The 22026-nt window shown below is 35.0% G+C and overlaps 1 protein-coding gene across 2 annotated transcripts; it reads left to right on the top strand.

Moving 5' to 3' along the window:
• Window positions 1–3255: 3255 nt before the first annotated feature.
• On the top strand, window positions 3256–21610 carry LOC117331544 (serine/threonine-protein kinase Nek4-like). 2 transcript variants are annotated; one of them, XM_033890294.1, is made up of 10 exons: window positions 3256–3620; window positions 9381–9647; window positions 11594–11694; window positions 12171–12258; window positions 12975–13082; window positions 13780–14005; window positions 17061–17099; window positions 17395–17461; window positions 18521–18605; window positions 19319–21610. In XM_033890294.1, the coding sequence occupies exons 1-10, from the start codon at window positions 3486–3488 to the stop codon at window positions 19520–19522; spliced, it is 1320 nt and encodes a 439-aa protein (XP_033746185.1). In that variant the 5' UTR covers window positions 3256–3485; the 3' UTR covers window positions 19523–21610. The 2 variants fall into 2 exon arrangements, with proteins under 2 accessions (XP_033746185.1, XP_033746183.1); XM_033890292.1 differs by lacking the exon at window positions 3256–3620 and adding an exon at window positions 6311–6673.
• Window positions 21611–22026: the final 416 nt, after the last annotated feature.

Below are 22026 nucleotides of genomic sequence, written 5' to 3'. Positions count from 1 at the left end.
GCACTTGTTTACTTATTTTCTACCACATTCCACGAAGTAGTGTATCACGTCACTGAATTTGTTAAGTTCTTTTGTCCAATGTCAATAACGTGAAAGATCTGATAGAAAGCATGTTCAAGACCCCCTCCTAAAGGATGAAGAATCCAGATCACGACGTGGTTTCGCTCTTTACAAACACGCCCGTTAACAAAGGTCTTGGAGTCATTCGTGACCATTTAGAGTTAGATCCTGGAGTAAGAACACTAACTTCCAGATCCAAAACATTATGGACATGATGACAGCATATTTTTCGTTCCAATACCATCTATCAGCAACGTTTCGGCACAGGTAAGGGAAGTCTGGTGTCTCCTATTGTGACAAACTGATTCGTGGAACATTTGGAGAAATAAACCATTGCCCCTGTAGAATACAAGCCGAGCTTGTGAAAACGATATGTGTTGATGATTAGAAGTTGACAATAAAGAATCCCAAGGGGAATTGACTAAACATGTCAACACCACTGACACTACCAACAGCACTAGCCCTTCCCTGAAACCCTCTAGGTTAAGGAGAAAGGACGCTGTCAAAGTATTAGTATGTAGAAAAAAGACAGACTTCCAGTATCATCACTTCTCCATCAGAAGTTATTCGTTTTATGGACTTTACTGAATAGGTGTGATTCAACTTTCACAAAACAAAAGGATAAAATATCACGACCGTTCCGCTATGAAGAAGGGTATCTCTATAGGGACCGTAAGACGGGTATCTCTATAGGGGCCGCAAGACGGGTATCTCTTTAGGGGCCGCAAGACGGGTATCTCTATAGGGGCCACAAGAAGGCAGGTCAACAACTGAGAGAAAAGAAAGGAAAGAACAAGAAAAAAAATCAAGAAAAAATATAGGATGAAAGGTCAGTTAATTATCCCATACATAAAGGGGTTATCTGAAACCATCAACAGTATCTATCTCAACTATGACATCACAACAGATAGGAATCCTTATAAGAGTCTCTACAACATTCTTGTACATACTTAGTACAAACCATCAGATGTTTATATAATATCGGATGCAGGAACTGCGATGCGATGTGTCGGAGAGACCGGGAGAAGATTTAAAGTCCGTCTTCGGGAACACCGGAAAGAAGGCGGGACATTTACAAGATGTGAACTGAAACAATCAGTCTCAGTTCAATAAACCAGCAATCACCGAACATAACGCGAAACAAAATCATGTCATTGACTAGGAAAAACCCGAAATGATTTACAGAGAGAGCATTATCAAGCGGCAGATGAAGGAGGCCAGTTCTAAACCGTGACGAGGGGGCCTTAGACTCTGGCACACCAATGACTAGGTTAAAAACAAACCTAAGCCGAATCGTATATTGTTTGCCACCTAAGCGTACATAGATCATGCATATTTGTTAAACGTGTATTTCAACACCAATTTAACCCAGTGCACCACTTAGATATCAGATTACTGTTAGGATTTCCAGACTGAGTTGTTTGCGAAGTCTGCACGTACCTTATAATTTAGAAGTCCTTGCCACTCCGGTACACTATCATTATTATTATTATTATATATATATATATATATATATATAAAGTGATTAACCAGCCTTCACACGACACGGGCACTAGAAGCTTTATAGCACTTTACAAACGTATGGGGTAATATAGGATATAGGTTTGATTATCTTTACTGACCTTATTCAAGGGGCAACGTCCACAAAATGCTTCATTGTGATTACATTTACCCGATGTAATCATATTATCAGATATATTATGTACTTTATAAAAGATCTTGTGTAGAGAATATGCTCTTCTAATTGGCCTCGCACCTTAAGACTAAATCCGTAATGAAAAGCTAAAACAGATATTCTTACATTATTTGGTAGGCACACACGGATGGAACCTTGTATGATTACGGTGACATCGTTATTACGTCTGACCTGAATGCGTTAGGGACATCGTGCTTGGATACGACTTTGACGTATAAAGTGACCTGCCAACAAGTTTGTTTAAGCGTTATTCAATGTTAAAATATGTTTATATTGATTTGATTACCTGTAGCTATAAACGTAAGTACTTATATCATAACTTCCTATCAGAACACTTTGTTCCCAGTGTGTAGAGATAGAATGAGTTAGTTCTATGGTACTATAAATTACAAATCATATATCGTTGTGCAAGACTCAGACATTTGTCTCCAATACAATTGCTGTCATGGTTTGGTATTTCGACATGTTTATATCAATCTGAAAGGTCTAGAGGACTTAATGGAAGGTACTACATCACGCAGGAAAAGCAGGAAGTAAAACAATTTCTGATTGTGTCATTTATTGTTGCCAGGCCGTAGGAAGACCTCCACGTTACTAGTTTTTTCCTCGTATGTCAGCTATTATAGGGCTGTACAGGACACGCAATGACACAACTAAATATGAATTAGGTTCAGGAACATGACTGGTATATGGCGAGTGATAATTATCAAACTGCATTGTACAGCTGTCTCGTCCTTCAGGGAATCAAGAATGGAGGCTAGAAAATAATACATGTACTTGTTTATGTACGGTAATACTGCCCGGAACTTGACTTCTGATAATTATCACGATATACTATACTTCACGGTGTGAAATGTTTTTTGGTTGTTTACGGAACTACAGTCATTGGAAACGTCAATAAAATGAAAGGTTTACCCATACAAAAAAAACTGTACAGGACCGTGTTGATTATAACGTTAAAACGTCAATACACTTGGTTAGGCTAAAATTAATCTCAAAACTTCCGTACCGTATAGGTCAATGCCTTGTCAACTTAACACGTCAAAAACGTATGGGTCAATGCCTTGTCAACTTAACACGTCAAAAACGTCGATAAAATTGACGTGCGTTTAAGGTTTAAGGGTATCGATAATGATGTGTGGAGTTAACGGTCTGTATAAGGACACGTTCGATAACGTAAGCAATATAATAGATGTACACCCTGGCTCATGTAGCCTAAGCCATGTATAGCTAGGTCAACGTGGTTTCTACTGTGTCGGGTGAATATAACGACTGGTAATTCGGGCTAATAAATTGATTTGTAGATAAACTGCCATTGGAATATTTACAATATAACAACATATAGTATGTTGCTTGTACTATTTATAAACACTGGGTTAAGAATACACAGTACACACAATACCCCCCGTGGTATAGACAACCGATATTTAGCATGCACGGTGATTATTACAACACAGCTCAAGGTTGTACCTGTCATTTTGAACATACCTGTGGACGGTTGAATGATTCAGGAAGTTTAATACGCTATGTGGAAAAAGCCAATGGGAAAATTAGTCGACAACCTCACTCGTCTAGGTACGAAGATCCTGATTATCTGCCAATTTTAGGTGGAATGCTCGATGACTGTAAACATGTAATAGGTGTGAAGTTTCTGCATTTACACCATTTGTAATTTACAAACGGATTTATAAAACGTAAATACAGGAGATGATATATTTACTGAAGAAAAATGGCAGGCTTTATTAACAGAAAGGAGACGTTTGGAAGTTATGTCGAGATTGAGCAAATAGGTAGAGGAACATTTGGAAAAGTGTACCTTGTGAAAAAAGCGGATGATACGAGTCGGGACGACTCTCGAGTACAGGTAGGGTATATTTACAATGACTTTTGTTATGACTAATAAAACCTTAGTATGTCTTTGTCATATAATCCTCATGTAAACAGTCGTTATTGCGCAGTAACGTATGCATGATTGGGTACAGCTCCAGCCTATCCTATATAACAGTAGAGTATAAGATAATTCTGGGATCAAAATCAATTCTTTATAATATTGACTTTGATTGTTGTTTGTAAATTGAAGTCTTTGTGTGTTTTCATTGCTGGTTGTAATAAAATATCAACCAATTGGGTTACAAAAAGCAAGTTTTTTTTAATCGTATACACATTGAATCACGAATATCTCCCAACATTGTATAGTTCATCTGTTCGATATGAGTATTACATCATTTGATATATACTTTCAATATCTCTCGTTTTGACATAGGGGATATAACTCTGAACAGATTGGAAGCTCTCTGTAAAGATGTCAGATTTTCTAGAACCGATGAATGATTATACATAATACGCTGAAACCGAGCAAAGGATATTGCTCCTATTTGTCTGGAAGCATCACTATGGGGTGGGGATTCAAAATTGTACAAATGGTGGTGCTGACCCCCTAGGGGCCTGAGGGGCGAGGCAAAAATGGGTCAATATAGCTATATTGATATTAACGACTTCTTCTCTGGAACCGAGCAATGGATATCACTCATATTTGCCTGGTAGCATCACTTTGGGGTGGGGATTCAAAATTGTACAAATGATTGGACTGACCCCCAAGGGGCCTGAGGGGCGAGGCCAAAATGGGTCAATATAGCTATATTGATGATATCGACTTCTTCTCTGAAACCGAGCAATGGATATCGCTGATATTTGCCTGGTAGCATAACTTTGGGGTGGGGATTCAAAATTGTACAAATGATGGGGCTGACCCCCAGGGGCCGGAAGGGCGGGGCCAAATGTGGTCATTTGGGCTATATTGATATAAACAACTTCTTCTCTGAAACCGAACAAACGATATTGCTCATATTTGCCTGGTAACAACACTATGGGGTGGGGATTCAAAATTGTACAAATGGTGTGGCTGACCCCCGGGGGCCTGAGGGGCGGGGCCAAGAGGGGTCAATTCGGCTAAATTGATATAAACAACTTCTCTGAAACTAAGCAATGGATATCACTCATATTTGCCTGGTAGCAACCCCCTAGAGTAGGGATTCAAAATTGTACAAATGACAGGACTGACCCCCAAGGGGCCTGAGGGGCGGCGTCAAAAGGGGTCAATTTGGCTGCATTGATATAAACGACTTCTTCTCTGAAACCGAGCAAAGGATATTGCTCCTATTTGCCTGGAAGCAATCACTATGGGGTGGGGATTCAAAATTGTACAGATGGTGGTGCTGACCCCCTAGGGGCCTGAGAGGCGGGGCAAAAATGGGTCAATATAGCTATATTGATATTAACGACTTCTTCTCTGAAACTAAGCAATGGATATCACTCATATTTGCCTGGTAGCAACCCCCTAGGGTAGGGATTCAAAATTGTACAAATGACAGGGCTGACCCCAGGGGACCTAAGAGGCGGGGCCAAAAGGGGTTATTTTGGCAAAATTGATATAAACAACTTTTTCTCTGAAAATAAGCAATGGATATCTTTAATATGTGACTGGTAGCATTCACTTTGGTTAAGGATTCAAAATTGTACAAATGATGGGGCCGACCCCCTGGAGGCTGAGGGGCTGGGCCAAAAGGGGTCAATTTGGCTAAATTGATATGAACAACTTCTCTGAAACAGCTCATATTTGACTATTAGCATTCTATTGGGGTAGGGATTCAAAATTGTATAAAGGAAGGAGCTGACTCCCAGGGGGCAGAGGGCAGGGTCAAAAGGGGCCAATTGGTCTAAACAAGATCTTCTCTGAAATTAAGCAATGGATATCACTCACATTTGTGTGTTAGCATCCCTATGGGGTCGCGCCAAAAGTCAATTTCATTTCATGGATTAATGTACCTTTTGGCATTTTTAGTATTAAAATAAAACCATTGTACATGTACCCATATAAAATGCTTATGATATATATTGACATAGCAATACCAGCGACAAATATACTTAAGCATCATTTTGTTTCATATCTCATGAAACCAGGTGAGCGATACAGGCCCTCTGGGCCTCTTGTTTTGTTTTGTTTTTGTTTACGGAACTACATGTCATTGGAAACGTCAATAAAATGACAGATTTACCTATGAAATAAAAACTATAAAGGACCGTGTTGATCATAACGTTAAAACGTCAATAAACTTAATAATTCTTAAAATTAATACCAAAACGTCAAAAACGTATGGGTCAATGCCTTGTCAACTTAACACGTCAAAAACGTCAATAAAATTGGCGTGCGTTTATAAGGTTTAAGGATATCGATAACGATTTGTGGAGTTAACGGTTTGTATAAGGACACGTTCGATAACGTTAGCCATGTAGCCTAAGCCATGTATAGCTAGGTCAAAATGGTTTCTACAGTGTCAGGTGAATATAACGACTGGTAATTCGGGCTAATAAATGTATTTGTAGATAAACTGGCATTGGAATGTCGCTTGTACTATTTATAAACACTGGGTTAAGAATACACAGTAAACACAATACCCCCCGTGATATAGACAACAGATATTTAGCATGCACGGTGATTATTACAGCACAGCTCAAGGTTGTACCTGTCATTTTGAACATACCTGTGGACGGTTGAATGATTCAGGAAGTTTAATACGCTATGTGGAAAAAGCCAATGGGAAAATTAGTCGACAACCTCACTCGTCTAGGTACGAAAATCCTGAATATCTGCCAATTTTAGGTGGAATGCTCAATGACTGTAAACATGTAATAGGTGTGAAGTTTCTGCATTTACACCATTTGTAATTTACAAACGGATTTATAAAACGTAAATACAGGAGATGGTATATTTACTGAAGAACAATGGCTGGCTTTATTAACAGAAAGGAGACGTTTGGAAGTTATGTCGAGATTGAGCAAATAGGTAGAGGAACATTCGGAAAAGTGTACCTTGTGAAAAAAGCGGATGACACGAGCCGGGACGACTCTCGAGTACAGGTAGGGTATATTAACAATGACCTTTGTTATGACTAATAAAACCTAAGTGTGTCTTGGTCATATAATCCTAATGTAAACAGTCGTTATCGCGCAGTAACGTATGCATGATTGGCTACAGCACCACTATATCCTATACAACAGTAGATATAAGATAATTCAGGAATGAAAATCAATTCTGTTATAATATTGACTTTGATTTTTGTTTGTAAATTGAAGTCTGTGTGTGTTTTCATTGCTGGTTGTAATAAAATATCAACCAATTGGGTTAGGAAAAGCAAATTTTTTTTTTATCGTATACACATTGAATCACGAAAATCTTCCAACATTGTATATTTCATCTGTTCGATATGAGTACATGTATTACATCATTTGGGATATATTTTCAACATCTCTCGTTTTGACATAGGGGATATAACTCTGAACAGATTGGAAGCTCTCTGTAAAGATGTCAGATTTTCTAGAACCGATGAATGATTATACATAATACGCACAAGGTATTAGTACCTTTAAAATACAAATTCAGATACAATGTGAGAGTAGGAATAGAGTTCTATTGAGAAGAACAGAGTTCTTTAAACAATAATACGAAGAAGTATAGAATTCTGTAAGGAGAAAAATATATTTCTATAAAGAGGATAATATCTATAAAAAGAAGATTATAGTTATATAAAGAATAGAGTTCTGTTCTGCCTGTCTAGAGTCCGACCTTGAAAACATTAATAGTGGTCCAGCCAGTGGCTCGTTGATTTTAACCCAAGAAAAAACAGAATTTTTGTTGATAACCAGAAAAAGAAATCCTATTCATCACCCTTCCTTGCATATGAACAATATCCCTATCAATAGCGTGCCAACTCACAAGCATCTTGGAGTGTTCTTCTCTGAAGACGGTCGCTGGCTGGATCATGTTAATTATATCATTAACAAAATCTCGTCTAAAATAGATATATTAAGATCCTTTAAATTTCAGTTAGATAAACAAACACTTCAAACTATATATTTTTCTTCTATAAGACCACTTCTTGAGTATGGTGATATTGTCTGGGGAAACTTACCAAAAGAATTAGAAAAATAGCTCGAAAATCTCAATATCGAAGCAGCTCGAATAGTAACCGGTGCAACTAAGCTAACAAGTATTGATTAACTTTTTCGTGAAGCAGGATGGATCAGCTTATTCGAGTGTAGACAACATAGAAAAAATATTCAATTTCATAAAATGTTCTATCAATATACCCCTGCATACTTATCCAACTTTATTCCTAGCACTGTCTCTGATGGACACAGGTATGAAACGAGGCACTCGGATCACACATTTATTACTCCGATTTTATGTAAAACTACATTTTATAAACATTCATTCCTGCCTTCTACCATAGACCTGTGGAACAATCTTCCATCTGATGTCAGATCTTATCCTTCTGTTTCTTTACTTAAATCTCACTTTGATAAAAAAAAACTTATGCAAAAAATACCCATTTATTACAATTTTGGGACCCGTAAAGGGCAAATTCATCATGCCCGATTACGTATGGAGTGCAGTTCCCTCAATTACCATTTATTTCGTAAAAATATTGTTCATTCCTCTTTGTGTTTATGTGGTCTAATTGAAACAACTGCACATTTTCTTTTGGAATGTACTCGATATGCCGAAGGTAGAAAATGATATTTACACTCATTACCTTTCCATGTTACACTAGATCTCATACTTTTTGGGGACGAGACATTATCCATAAATGAAAACAAGGTTGTCTTTGATGCTGTACAGAACTATATTTTGAAAACTAACAGATTTTCAAATATTGAATAATATGTCATTAATCAGTACAAGTTAAAACAAAACTCAATATACCCCTCTTTACTCCTTTCCTTCCCCTCTTCCAGCTTAGTATTCTCTCTTCCATTATATTTAATTTTTCTCTGACATCCTGTTTAAACTGTCCCAAGTGTATAGTTTTCATTGTTAAATGCATTGTTGACTTAATTATGCTGTCCATTTTCAATTTCTGATCTATTTATAGGTGATAGATTTTTTATAAGTGTCTTAAACACTTGTTTCTATTTTCCTTTTATTTGGTATTGTATGTAATGTAATGTACTTTGATATTTGAATAAAAGAAAGTTTAAACTAAATAAGGTTCTAAAGGAAAACAGTTGCATAAAGAAAAAAAGTTCATAACGAGGAAAATAACTAAAGAGGAAAATAGTTCTATAAAAATAGATATATAAAGAGGAAAATTGTTCTATAAACAGAAAATATTTATATAAAGAGGGAAATAATCCTATAACGAGAAATGAAATGCTAAAAAGAGGAAAAGCTGTTCTATAAAGATGACTAAGATATAAAAGGAAAACAGAAACATTGAAGGAACAATATGTATCTAAAATGACGAGTAGATAGGGTACAGTAAGTAATAACATAGGTTTGGTTAAAAATATGTACTAGATCCGAACTCTTAAAACAGGTGAATGATTACTGAAGCAATACCTATATTACACAAATACATCACTAGTATATCAAATTTCCAAGGTAATCCGTCACTTTCTTATGAAACCAACATATTTCAAACAAGATCACATCACAGATACAGAACACGAACCCGTTCACTAGTGTCTCTACGAAAAATATCCAAGTTAACATTTCTCTAAAAGGACTTTTTTATTCATTATTTATATGCTCGATGAATTTATATTATTGTTCTTTTGATTATAGAAGTTTGCCTTAAAGAAGATACATTTTCCGACCAGCAATCGGAAGAGAGAAGAGGAACTCGTGCAACGTGAAGAGGACATCCTCAAAGCTGTAAAACATCGTAACTTGGTACGGTATGTCGACTCCTTCCGGGAGAAAGACAACGTCTATATGGTCATGGAGTACTGCGACGGTGGAACACTGCATTCATACATCCGTGAACTGAAGGAAGGAATGCCGGAAGATATGTTCTCATGTTTTATGGAGCAGATTGCAACTGGACTAAAGGTAATATGCTCGATGAATTTTTGGCATGAATGCATGTACATGGTTATAAAAGTCCGGAATGATCGGGGGAAATTCCATATTAAATTATCTCCAACTTAATTTCTAAGAAAAATGCGTTGATGTGTGCATTAATTTTACTTAAGCTCACAAGGTTGCACCTCATCAGCTAAAATGGGGAATGGAAAGCGTTTTGTGAAATTTCTGCTTGTGCACTACTTTTTTCATGACATGCTAATTCGGTTATTAACATCAACATTAACGTAGCCAAGGCTAGGAACTTCTACAACTATATAACTCTGGAAATTGTGAATACATTTCAATAATAGTTTTTTTTCTTTAAAAAAGTGTCTCCATCAATTACACATTTGGTAAACTGAATTCTGAGAGGGAGAATCTTCAAACCTGACGATAAATATTTTTTTCTTTCGAGTTCTTGGTAATAAAAGGTTGTTTGGATGAAAATTGAAAAAGAAGAATATGATATACTCTTTCTCTTTATTTTTCAATCAGGAATCTTTAACTTCGGAGTAATGTCACAAATAGAAAGTCTGAATTAAAAAAATGTTCGCTGTGGTGTACACTTAGTGTTCTCGTTAATGGAAGACACTGTTGCATTTCTTTTATCCTTTTTTCTCCAGTACGATTTTATTGCTTTTGAATGATAGAAGGATATAAGTTGATAAATTACTCTGAAAATATCGATGGATTTCGTTTCCTGCTAAAAAAGAAAACGTTCATTCTTACGTCCGACGGGAAAAATAGCCGAGCAAGATATCAATTTTGCCTATTAATTTCTTCCTTTATACTCAAACACATTCAACAGAAAAATAAATTAAATATAAAAGTATATGTACAACCTTTTAAACAATTTACCACACATAATAATCAGGATTTATTCTCTATAACCATACATCCTTATGTGTCCATTAATATTGGTTCTCTATAACCATGTATCCTTTTGTACCCACTGATATTGGTTCTCTATAACACTGTATCCTTAAGTATCAATCAATATTGGTTCTCCATAACCATGTATCATTAAGTATCAATTAATATTGGTTTTTAAAATCATGTATCCTTATGTGTCCATTAATATTGATTCTCTATAATCATGTATCCTTAAGTATCAATTAATATTGGTTCTCTATCCACGTATCCTTAAGTATCAATTAATATTGGTTCTCTATAACCACGTATCCTTAAGTATCAATTGGTTCTCTATAACCACGTATCCTTAAGTATCAATTGGTTCTCTATAACCACGTATCCTTAAGTATCAATTAATGTTGGTTCTTTATAACCATGTATCATTAAGTATCAATTAATATTGGTTCTCTATAACCATGTATCCTTAAGTATCAATTGATATTGGTTCTCTATAACCATGTATCCTTACGTGTTCATTAATATTGGTTCTCTATAACCACGTATCCTTAAGTATCAATTAATTTTGGTTCTCTATAACCATGTATCATTAAGTATCAATTAATATTGGTTCTCTATAACCATGTATCCTTAAGTATCAATTAATATTGGTTCTCTATAACCACGTATCCTTAAGTATCAATTAATATTGGTTCTCTATAACCATGTATCCTTAAGTATCAATTAATATTGGTTCTCTATAACCATGTATCCTTAAGTATCAATTAATATTGGTTCTCTATAACCATGTATCCTTAAGTATCAATTAATATTGGTTCTCTATAATCATGGTTCCTTATGTTTCCACTAATTTCGGGTCTCTTTTGTCATGCATCATGATGTACCCATTAATATTGGGTTTTTTTTAAATCATGTATCCTTATGTGTCTATTAATATTGGTTCTCTATGATCATTTAGCCTTATGTATCCATTAATATTGGCTCACTATGATCATACATCCTTATATGTCCATTTATATTGGTTCTGTATGATTATGTTTCTTTATGCCATTATCTTCCAGTATCTTCATAAAAAGAACATAATGCATCGAGACATCAAAACCAAAAACATCATGCTATCCAAAGGAAACGTTTTAAAGATATGTGATTTTGGGATCGCGAAGTAAGTTTTCATTTTATTTAACCTTTGCATACTTTTGTAGTGTTATAAATCAAGCTGGAGGCAAACATAGACATTCGATTTTATAAAACACACACAATGTCTAGTGATCATTTCACTGAAAATGAAATCGATATACATTTTCTGCATACCGTTGTTACTATGTTGCTGTAACTTTCGATGTACACATATTATGTATGCTTTTCTACTAGCTTGTTCAATTATTTCATTAAAATGCATTATTTCGCTTACACATTTTTTATACAGGATAAGCGTTTTGTTGATCATGGATTTCTTATAGATATGTTAGTTGTATATAAATGTTGATTTCATACACACTTGGCTATATCTGGAGCACCTGACGTGTCATACATAGCTCTAGATATAAACAGTTGTCCTGAAGTATAAATTGGGATTTTATCCAAGCCATTTTTTTAATGAAACATTTAGTTAATGTATATTTGTGTCTGATATGACAGATTCAATACTGCCTACAACTCGGTTTGGATGGGTACCCCACGTTATATGAGTCCGGAAATAGTGAGAAATGAACCATACGAATTTAAGGTAAATATGATTTTCCAGTTACAAATATTTTAAGGATCTTGTTATTTTCAAACTAGATAAAATGTTATCATGGTTCCCTGAACATAAATAAAGATATGTACAGAGTTTTCAAATGAGATGTATGTTTATCTAATTTGAAGTTTCCTCTAAATATCCGTTACATAATCAAAACATCATGACGTTTAATACTAAGAAACATGTTCCTGAATAACGAGGTATACGTATGTACAGTAAAAAGAACACTCATAATCACAAAAGATATAAGACAAAACCTTATCAACTCGAGTTGAAAGTTTTCTTTGAATATAAGTAATCGGGGTATTGCAAGAATTCAAAGTTCTCATTCTCAAAAACACACTCCAATGATTTTGAAGTATACGCACCAGTTATTTCATATATCTTTATCATCGGTGTAAGTTTGTTTTAAGGCTGTTCATTATAATTACATAATGAAGTACATTGGCACGTTGCTGTCGCTCGGCATAATTTATGTCAGTATGCGAGGGAACATATCACTTGTTAATTCTCACTAGTTCACTGAATTATTAAGTGTGATACAGCACACCTTGTTTCATTGGAACTTCACTGAAAATCATTTCGACATGGCTTCCAACTTAAACCATATCACATTTTGTTTAAACCTTTTTGATATTACCTCGCATTGGTGAACATTTTTATGGCGTATTCTGATTACATGATCCTTATCTTTTATACAGACAGATATATGGAGCCTTGGATGCACAGCCTACGAGATGGCGGTATCAGAATACGCGTTCACGGCGAAAACTCTCGATAAAATCTTCGATGACATACGTACAAATAAGGTATATGTTGTTTTTAAAATGTTACTTACCAAATGCGATTAGGCACTCCTTGCAAACTTTTGAAAATATGTTTATTTTGCCAAGCAGAGTTCAAATGATTGAGTATTGACAAAACACAATTTTACCGATGGGCCGAAAGTGTTAATTTGGCTTTTACATTGTCTAGACGAAAGACCAAACTCCAATACCAATCTGGTTAATCTCATCACAGAAAGGCATATGTTGGTTTATATTGCATAGACTTGCTCCTATTACGTATTACCATTTTTCACTATCGACCAGAACTCAGCAAGTTTGTAACTGGCTGGATTGAGAAAATTTTAGATCTTCAGATATATATTCTTTTCAATTATGGGCGGGTTCGCAGTTTATAAAACACCGACCTCTATAAAGTCGATACCGCTTATAATGACACGCAAACGTCAAACTGTGTTATTCGTTATCATATTCTCTTGTTTGATTTTCTCTATCTACTAGTATTTCCTTTAAATGCGAAAAACACAATTATAGAAATTAAGAATTGATATTGGCATGCAAACACAGATGTGAAGGCATCTCTCTAATTGGATAATTCTGTATTTTTTTTTAACTTTGTTAAAATGTTCTCTTCTTTAGTCTGAAATGTTTTACCAAATAGGCGATTATTTAGCCAAGATATACTTCTGGTATCAATTTACTTTATTGTTTTTCATATTAGGTTCCAGATATGTCTAAAATTGTTTACTGTGAGGATATCAAGACACTAATAAAACAGATGCTGGAAGTCTCGCAAGAAAGGAGACCCAGTGCTAAGGATGTACTGAAAAGTATTTCTGAGCACGAGTGTACAATACCGATATCGTCCCAAGCCAAGGGGACTCGGAGGCCAGTCACAGGGAGAGGTGTGGAGAGTGAACAGTCGACTCCAGACTATACACTTGATGGTGAGTAGCATTCTAATTATCAGGTGATTGAAGGTTAGACTTGGCGATGTGCATTTCGTATCCTTGGACATAATCACAACCCATGTACTCCATATACACGTTATCATCGTAGTGGCATTGTAATAACAAAACCTCAATTTTGAAAAAGAGGCTATTAGAAAATGGTAACATTTACAAATATTTCTCGCTTTGGTGATTCCGTAATGGGCGTTCTGAGTTCTTAGCATTGGATTGAGACATGAGTGGAAATCTTTTCAATTTGTATATTTATACATGACAGTAGGACAATTACACCAAGATTACACCTTCATGTAACCTTAACTCGAAATCGCCATAACAAGGCTAACGATGAGATACATCTAGTTATATGACTTATAAAAAGTATAAGACTAAGTATTCAAGAAGGATGATTAAGTTTGGTAGATGTTATAGCATTGTATACTGTCTTGTTTATAGGCCAGTGCGCACAGAGACGCGGAGGTTTGTTTGTTATGCAGTTTACATATAATATTGTTTGGATAAAAAAACAAATATTTGAATTAATAAATTTGGATTCAACATTGAATAACGTTAACATTTTATGTTTAATATACCAGTACGGTTTGTGTGATACTGATGTATTACATTTTGCGTATAATAAAGTGTGTTTATTATAACGATATTACTCAAACCTGCTTAAAATACTATTACTAAATAATCAACTATGGGTTATAGAATTTTGTAATAATTTCTCCTACATTGGTTTGTTCCCGTGGACAGAGATATATCAACCTTCCTGTAAGAATGTGGCTGGCCAGCACTATAATTATTTTTCTTACATGCTTATATATAACAAATTGTAAGTTGTTGTGAACTCTTGTTATGGCCACGTCATTAACGTCTTATGGAATGTGTGTCGAATTTGATTAGTTTATGGATTTACGACGAGGTTACGTTACATAAAATGACGACATTAGACTATTGTGAGTAGCGTCATATCGCGTTCCAGCTGTCTACCCCAGATGTAAGCTATATGTATATGTGAGTTGTAATTAAATGTATCCTAAATCTTCATGTCAACTGTAGGTATACATCTGTTGATGTCAGCTGTAGGTATACATCTGTTGATGTCAACTGTAGGTATATCTGTTGATGTCAACAGTAGGTATACATTTGTTCATGGCAACAGTAGGTATATATCTCTTGATGTCAGCTGTAGGTATACATCTGTTGATGTCAACTGTAGGTATACATCTCTTGATGTCAGCTGTAGGTATACATCTCTTGATGTCAGCTGTAGGTATACATCTCTTGATGTCAGCTGTAGGTACATCTGTTGATGTAATCTGTATAGCCGATGGTACAAGCACATAATTATCAAAGGGATCAAAAGCCACAAACTTGGCTTATTATGTTTTGTCAGTATTGAATTTGGTAAGATCGGTTTACAAATGAGTTGAAGGTCTACCAGAAAAGTAACAATAAAATAAATGTTTTCAATAAAATTTTATATTCCCCACTAAGTACTATTGGCCACATTGGAGGGAAAGTGCTTTCAGCTTTTGTCTCATGTATTAAAATACAAGTTGCATTAGTTGGGAAATCCTTCAATATGAACTTTGAAACAGTTCCAATTCAGCCCACAGGTCAGCATTTACGGTTAATGCATTTCACTTTAGAAAATCGAATAAATATGTCATATTTCAATGCAGTTGTTCTTATTTAGTATTGATATTTATGATCAATATGTTTTTGTTCCGTCTTTAGAATGTATTAAAAGACAATTATATCATTTTGATGCCTTTTAACAATATACAAGTTGAAATATGTTTTCAAAATCTGTATTACACATGGACTGGTCTTACAATATAATTATTCACCATGTATCCTGTTTTATCCAAGAATTAGATATTACATTTCAAAGTTGGCCCAGTAAGCAAGTATTTTCCGAAATATGGATGTCGGTAGACTTTTCTGTAAGAGTTACAGCATAAACACCCTAAGCCACCTGTACTGATAACTGTGTAATGTAGTGTGTTTTCTACCCTAAGCCACCTGTACAGATAATGTGTAATGTAGTGTGTTTTCTACCCTAAGCCACCTGTACAGATAATGTGTAATGTAGTGTGTTTTCTACCCTAAGCCACCTGTACAGATAATGTGTAATGTAGTGTGTTTTCTAATCCACCTGTACAGATAATGTGTAATGTAGTGTGTTTTCTAATCCACCTGTACAGATAATGTGTAATGTAGTGTGTTTTCTAATCCACCTGTACAAATAACTGTGTAATGTAGTGTGTTTTCTACCCTAAGCCACCTGTACAGATAATGTGTAATGTAGTGTGTTTTCTAATTCACCTGTACAGATAATGTGTAATGTAGTGTGTTTTCTAATTCACCTGTACAGATAATGTGTAATGTAGTGTGTTTTCTACCCTAATCCACCTGTACAGATAATGTGTAATGTAGTGTGTTTTCTGCCCTAATCCACCTGTACAGATAATGTGTAATGTAGTGTGTTTTCTACCCTAATCCACCTGTACAGATAATGTGTAATGTAGTGTGTTTTCTACCCTAATCCACCTGTACAGATAACTGTGTAATGTAGTGTGTTTTCTGCCCTAATCCACCTGTACAGATAATGTGTAATGTAGTGTGTTTTCTACCCTAATCCACCTGTACAGATAATGTGTAATGTAGTGTGTTTTCTACCCTAATCCACCTGTACAGATAATGTGTAATGTAGTGTGTTTTCTACCCTAAGCCACCTGTACAGATAATGTGTAATGTAGTGTGTTTTCTAATTCACCTGTACAGATAATGTGTAATGTAGTGTGTTTTCTACCCTAATCCACCTGTACAGATAATGTGTAATGTAGTGTGTTTTCTACCCTAATCCACATGTACAGATAATGTGTAATGTAGTGTGTTTTCTAATCCACCTGTACAGATAATGTGTAATGTAGTGTGTTTTCTACCCTAATCCACCTGTACAGATAATGTGTAATGTAGTGTGTTTTCTACCCTAATCCACCTGTACAGATAATGTGTAATGTAGTGTGTTTTCTGCCCTAAGCCACCTGTACAGCAGGGGACTCTGGATTGGGCGTCAGCTGTGAGTAACACTCGTACTTACATAACTTATATACAATAGATAATGATTGTTAACGCACTCTCCTGCGACATCCTTGTGTAATGTTTCATGTGTGTTTATATATAACCATTCTTAACACGATATGACACAGTTTATATAATCCAAGCACTTATTCGTATTGTTAATATTAAAAAACAACATTTTACAAAATCCTATTTTGCACTAGGTGAATTCATATAATACAATTAGATTAAACATGATTATGTATATAAATATGTAATTAGACAATGTATATCCAACCTGATATACTTTACAGCAAAAGTAAAGGGTTCCTGTATAAAAGCCAAGAAGCATCTAGAGCGTGCCTCTACCGAGTTCCAATCGTAAGTACCCGTCCTACATATCTTGCGTAGCAGTAGAAAAACCAGCTGTAGTAAATATGGATTTCTATTGTGTTCAAGATAGACTTTTGGTATTTGACTCTACGAAACAATTGTTACTATTTAACATAAATGGTTATCTTGTTGAACGTGACAGTTAACTGCTAACACTTCCAGAACGCCTGGTCGTATTCTACCTCTGAGGGGTCTCCATGCAAATCAATAATATTATCATTTTGAAGGATATAATTATGGTTCTGAATGATAGAATTACGGTTTGTAAGGTTAGAATTACGGTTTGTAAGGACATAATTACTGTTTGTATGGTTAGAGTTACGGTTTGTAAGGACAGAATTACGGTTTGTAAGGACAAAATTACAGTTTGTATGGTTAGAATTGCGGTTTGTAAGGTTAGAATTACGGTTTGTAAGGTTCGAATTACGGTTTGTAAGGACAGAATTACGGTTTGTAAGGTTAGAATTACGGTTTGTAAGGACAGAATTACGGTTTGTAAGGATAGAACTACGGTTTGTAAGGACAGAATTACGGTTTGTAAGGATAGAACTACGGTTTGTAAGGACAGAATTACGGTTTGTAAGGACAGAATTACGGTTTGTAAGGATAGAACTACGGTTTGTAAGGACAGAATTACGATTTGTAAGGTTAGAATTACAGTTTATAAGGACAGAATTACGGTTTGTAAGGTTAGAATTACGGTTTGTAAGGACAGAATTACGGTTTGTAAGGTTAGAATTACGGTTTGTAAGGACAGAATTACAGTTTGTAAGGTTAGAATTATAGTTTGTAAGGACAGAATTACAGTTTGTAAGAACAGAATTACGGTTTGTAAGGTTAGAATTACGGTTTGTAAGGACAGAATTACGATTTGTAAGGTTAGAATTACAGTTTATAAGGACAGAATTACAGTTTGTAAGGATAGAATAACGATATCGTTTTGATGCCGGTATGGTGTTCTTTTTTGTTTTTGTTGAACATATCGAACTAAGGAAGTTTTTATTCGTGTTAACAAAGTTTATAAAAATGATCACATTTTCTTCACAGGATGCTGGTCGAAATCATCCATTCTCGTCAAGGGGTAGACATTGTAAAGGATATCAAATCAGATCTATCGTTAGAAAAAGCTGAGGTTAGTATATTTACTTAGGGCGAGAATTCCAATCCGTCGCAGTCAGTCACAGAACATATCGTGACCAATTTGAGACAATGTCTGGACGAACAAATTTTCCATTCTACTTCTCTAAGTATTTGTAAAACGTCGCGCACATTTTACAGCTCAATGTTGTTGCCTCTCTCAATCTTTTCACGAAATGTTTATTTTATCATATAATCACGGACGTATTTCATCAGTAAATGTTTACTTTATCACATAATCTCGGATGTATTTCATCAGTTAATGTTTACTTTATCACATATTCCTAAATGTATTTCACCAATAAATGTTTACTTTATCACATAATCTCAAATGTATTTTATCAGTAAATGCTTATTTTATCACATATTCTTTGATGTATTTTATCAGTAATTATATACTGTATCACATATTCCCGGATGTAATTGAGTGTTAATTGAAATAAAGAGAACGGAGGTTCTATCATTCATTTCAACATTGGGTTCGTTTCAATGAAGGTATGGTATGAAGTTGACACAAATAATGCACTGGAACACTGATGGATATGAGGACAATCGTGTTTGTCACCAATCATTACTAGAGTTGTCTTATAAACGCCTGTCATTTATACATGCTTATGTCTGTATCAATTACTTCGTTTGGTAAAAAAAATGCTTTTAGTTATCAACCATTCGTTTCCGCTATTGTTTTCATTTGTTCCTCATTCACAGGGAATATTGAAGAGGAGTGGCAATAGCCGAGTTAACAAGAAATTCCGTGATATTATGCAGATAGTGGAATCGCTGTACAATGTTGAAAAAGAAATCAACCGTCTTGATGATCTGGATGCTACATTTTCGTCTTTGGAGTCTCAAACCTTCTCAACATGTCCAACTTCAAGTTCACGAACTCGATCTAGGTACAATACTGAGTGATCCGTGTTATTGTCACATTGAGACATAAACTAAAGACTTGATTACCAAAACTCTTGAATGGTTTACAATTTCATACAACATTATTGTATGATGACATTGTATGAGATTGGTACCATTATATCATCCTTTGTTGACATAACAATGCCTTTCATCCGTCCAGTGTCATCAGTATTGTCCTTTGCTGATATAACCGTGTATTGTTACATACAGTGTCACTATTATTATTCTATTGTCATCAGTATAGTCCTATTTTGATATACAGATGCCTTGTTCAGATCCATTGGCATCATTATGGTCATATGTTCATTTTTACATCCATTGTCATTATTATCGTCCTCTGTTGATACAACAATAGCTTATTTACACCCATTGTCCATACCATCGTCCTCTGTTGATACAACAATACCCTGTTTACACCCATTGTTCCATTGTCAATGTGGTCGTCCTCTGTTGATACAACAATAGCTTATTTACACCCATTGTCCATACCATCGTTCTCTGTTGATACAACAATACCCTGTTTACACCCATTGTTCCATTGTCAATGTGGTCGTCCTCTGTTGATGCAATACCTTGTTTACACCCATTGTCAATGTTATCGTCCCCTGTTGACATAACGCTATCTTTAATCCGTCCATCATCATCATTATTGTCATGTGGTGATTCCTTGTTTCTGCCAAATGCCATGATTTTTCAACCAAATGACAATATAAGATTTGCTGTCATCTCTTTTGAGTTTTTTTTTTTTACTTTCCCGTCCGTTAATAATTATACTACGAAACACATATCGTGATAGTGTAGTCCTTCGTGTATCATGCATTGTTATACTCCACTGTGTTATGTAAGGCCATGTGTATTGTTCTGAAATGCCAGGTGCTTGTTGTATATAACACAATAATCGGTCAGTACACGCGTATACTGAATAGCGCCATTTAATTGGATAGGTCATGTACATACTGTACACGTCATAGTGCATTTAGATTGTTTATAATAGTTACTATCAATCACTGAAAATTAGCTTTTTGAAGCAAATAACTATGAAACAACACTGCATATTAACACTTTACAGCACACAACTCAGCGAATAGCACATTAGTTTGTCGTGGAAATGTAAAACATGGACATATCTGTTATACAAATATCACTGCGAAGAAGTATTAGGCTATGTAGCGCATTATTCCTAAAGGCACAGCCCATTGCTCCTGTTTATCGAAATGAGTTTCACTGTTGTGTTACCCCTAGATTATTCATTGAAAATGATTTGTTTTGTTATCTGAGTCCTATATTTGACAGGCGAAACACGTAAATTTGTGTCCCTTTACTAATCATGTAATTATATGATTTCTATTCCTTGTATCATACCAGCATGACCGTGATCTGACAGTTAAAACAGATGACGTAATCACAAATGTGATATAAATAGTTAATAGAAATTCGTCTTATATTTAACGAGAAATGCACTGGAACGTCGTACACCACAACGTTTTTACTTTCCTTGTCTGTGATTTCATATCTCATTTTGTCGAAACGGGTCCATATTTACATCTGTGATAGATTTTTCATTTGATGGGTATTAGGTCGCTTATTTACGGTAAATTAAATTACTCCTCTTTTGTATGTTTTCTCTTGTGTCTAAATGTGCTTATTTCAACTATAATGTACACATGTTATCTCTTGTGTCTAATTGTGCTTATTTCAACTGTAATGTACATATGTGTTCTTGGTGTCTAATTGTGCTTATTTCAACTGTAATGTACATATGTTTTCTCTTGTGTCTAATTGTGATCATTTCAACTGTAATGTACATATGTGTTCTTGGTGTCTAATTGTGATTATTTCAACTGTAATGTACATATGTTTTCTCTTGTGTCTAAATGTGATTATTTCAACTGTAATGTACATATGTGTTTCTGGTGTCTTATTGTGATTATTTCAACTGTAATGTACATATGCTTAATTTAGAAGCCAGTACACTTTTTCAACTTCTAGTCTATACAGTAAATTGAATATAGCTTTTATCACAAGCATAGAGATACCTTTTTGTTACACAATGAGGTACTGACATTAAAATTTATAATGAAAACACAATTGTAATGTTTTTTGTTTTTTTTTAGTATTTGTTATTCCTCGCTGTGAGTTTTAACTATATTAATATATAACTTAACTTACAAAAGCTGCTTTATAGCCATTGGTACACTACGAATGATGTCCTAAGACAGTGGTACACTACAAATGATGTCCTGAGATAGTGGTACACTACAAATGATGTCATGAGACAGTGGTACACTATAAATGATGTCCTGAGATAGTGGTACACTACAAATGATGTCCTGAGACAGTGGTACACTACAAATGATGTCCTGAGACAGTGGTACACTACAAATGATGTCATGAGACAGTGGTACACTACAAATGATGTCCTGAGACAGTGGTACACTATAAATGATGTCCTAAGACAGTGGTACACTACAAATCATGTCCTAAGACAGTGGTCAACTATAAAT

This window comes from Pecten maximus, chromosome 7, assembly GCF_902652985.1.
Source record: "Pecten maximus chromosome 7, xPecMax1.1, whole genome shotgun sequence".
Classification (NCBI taxonomy): Eukaryota; Metazoa; Mollusca; class Bivalvia; order Pectinida; family Pectinidae; genus Pecten; species Pecten maximus.
Note: the sequence above shows the minus strand (reverse complement) of the source record. Positions and strands in the feature narration are given on the sequence as shown.

What these genes read in the sequence shown, in the direction of transcription:
- LOC117331544 (XM_033890294.1), top strand. Translation starts at nt 3,486, where the DNA reads ATGGCAGGCTTTATTAACAGAAAGGAGACGTTTGGAAGTTATGTCGAG. An exon ending in CTCTGGATTGGGCGTCAGCT is followed by an intron (nt 17,100 to 17,394) that starts GTGAGTAACACT and finishes TATACTTTACAG; the next exon opens with CAAAAGTAAAGGGTTCCTGT. An exon ending in TATCGTTAGAAAAAGCTGAG is followed by an intron (nt 18,606 to 19,318) that starts GTTAGTATATTT and finishes CCTCATTCACAG; the next exon opens with GGAATATTGAAGAGGAGTGG.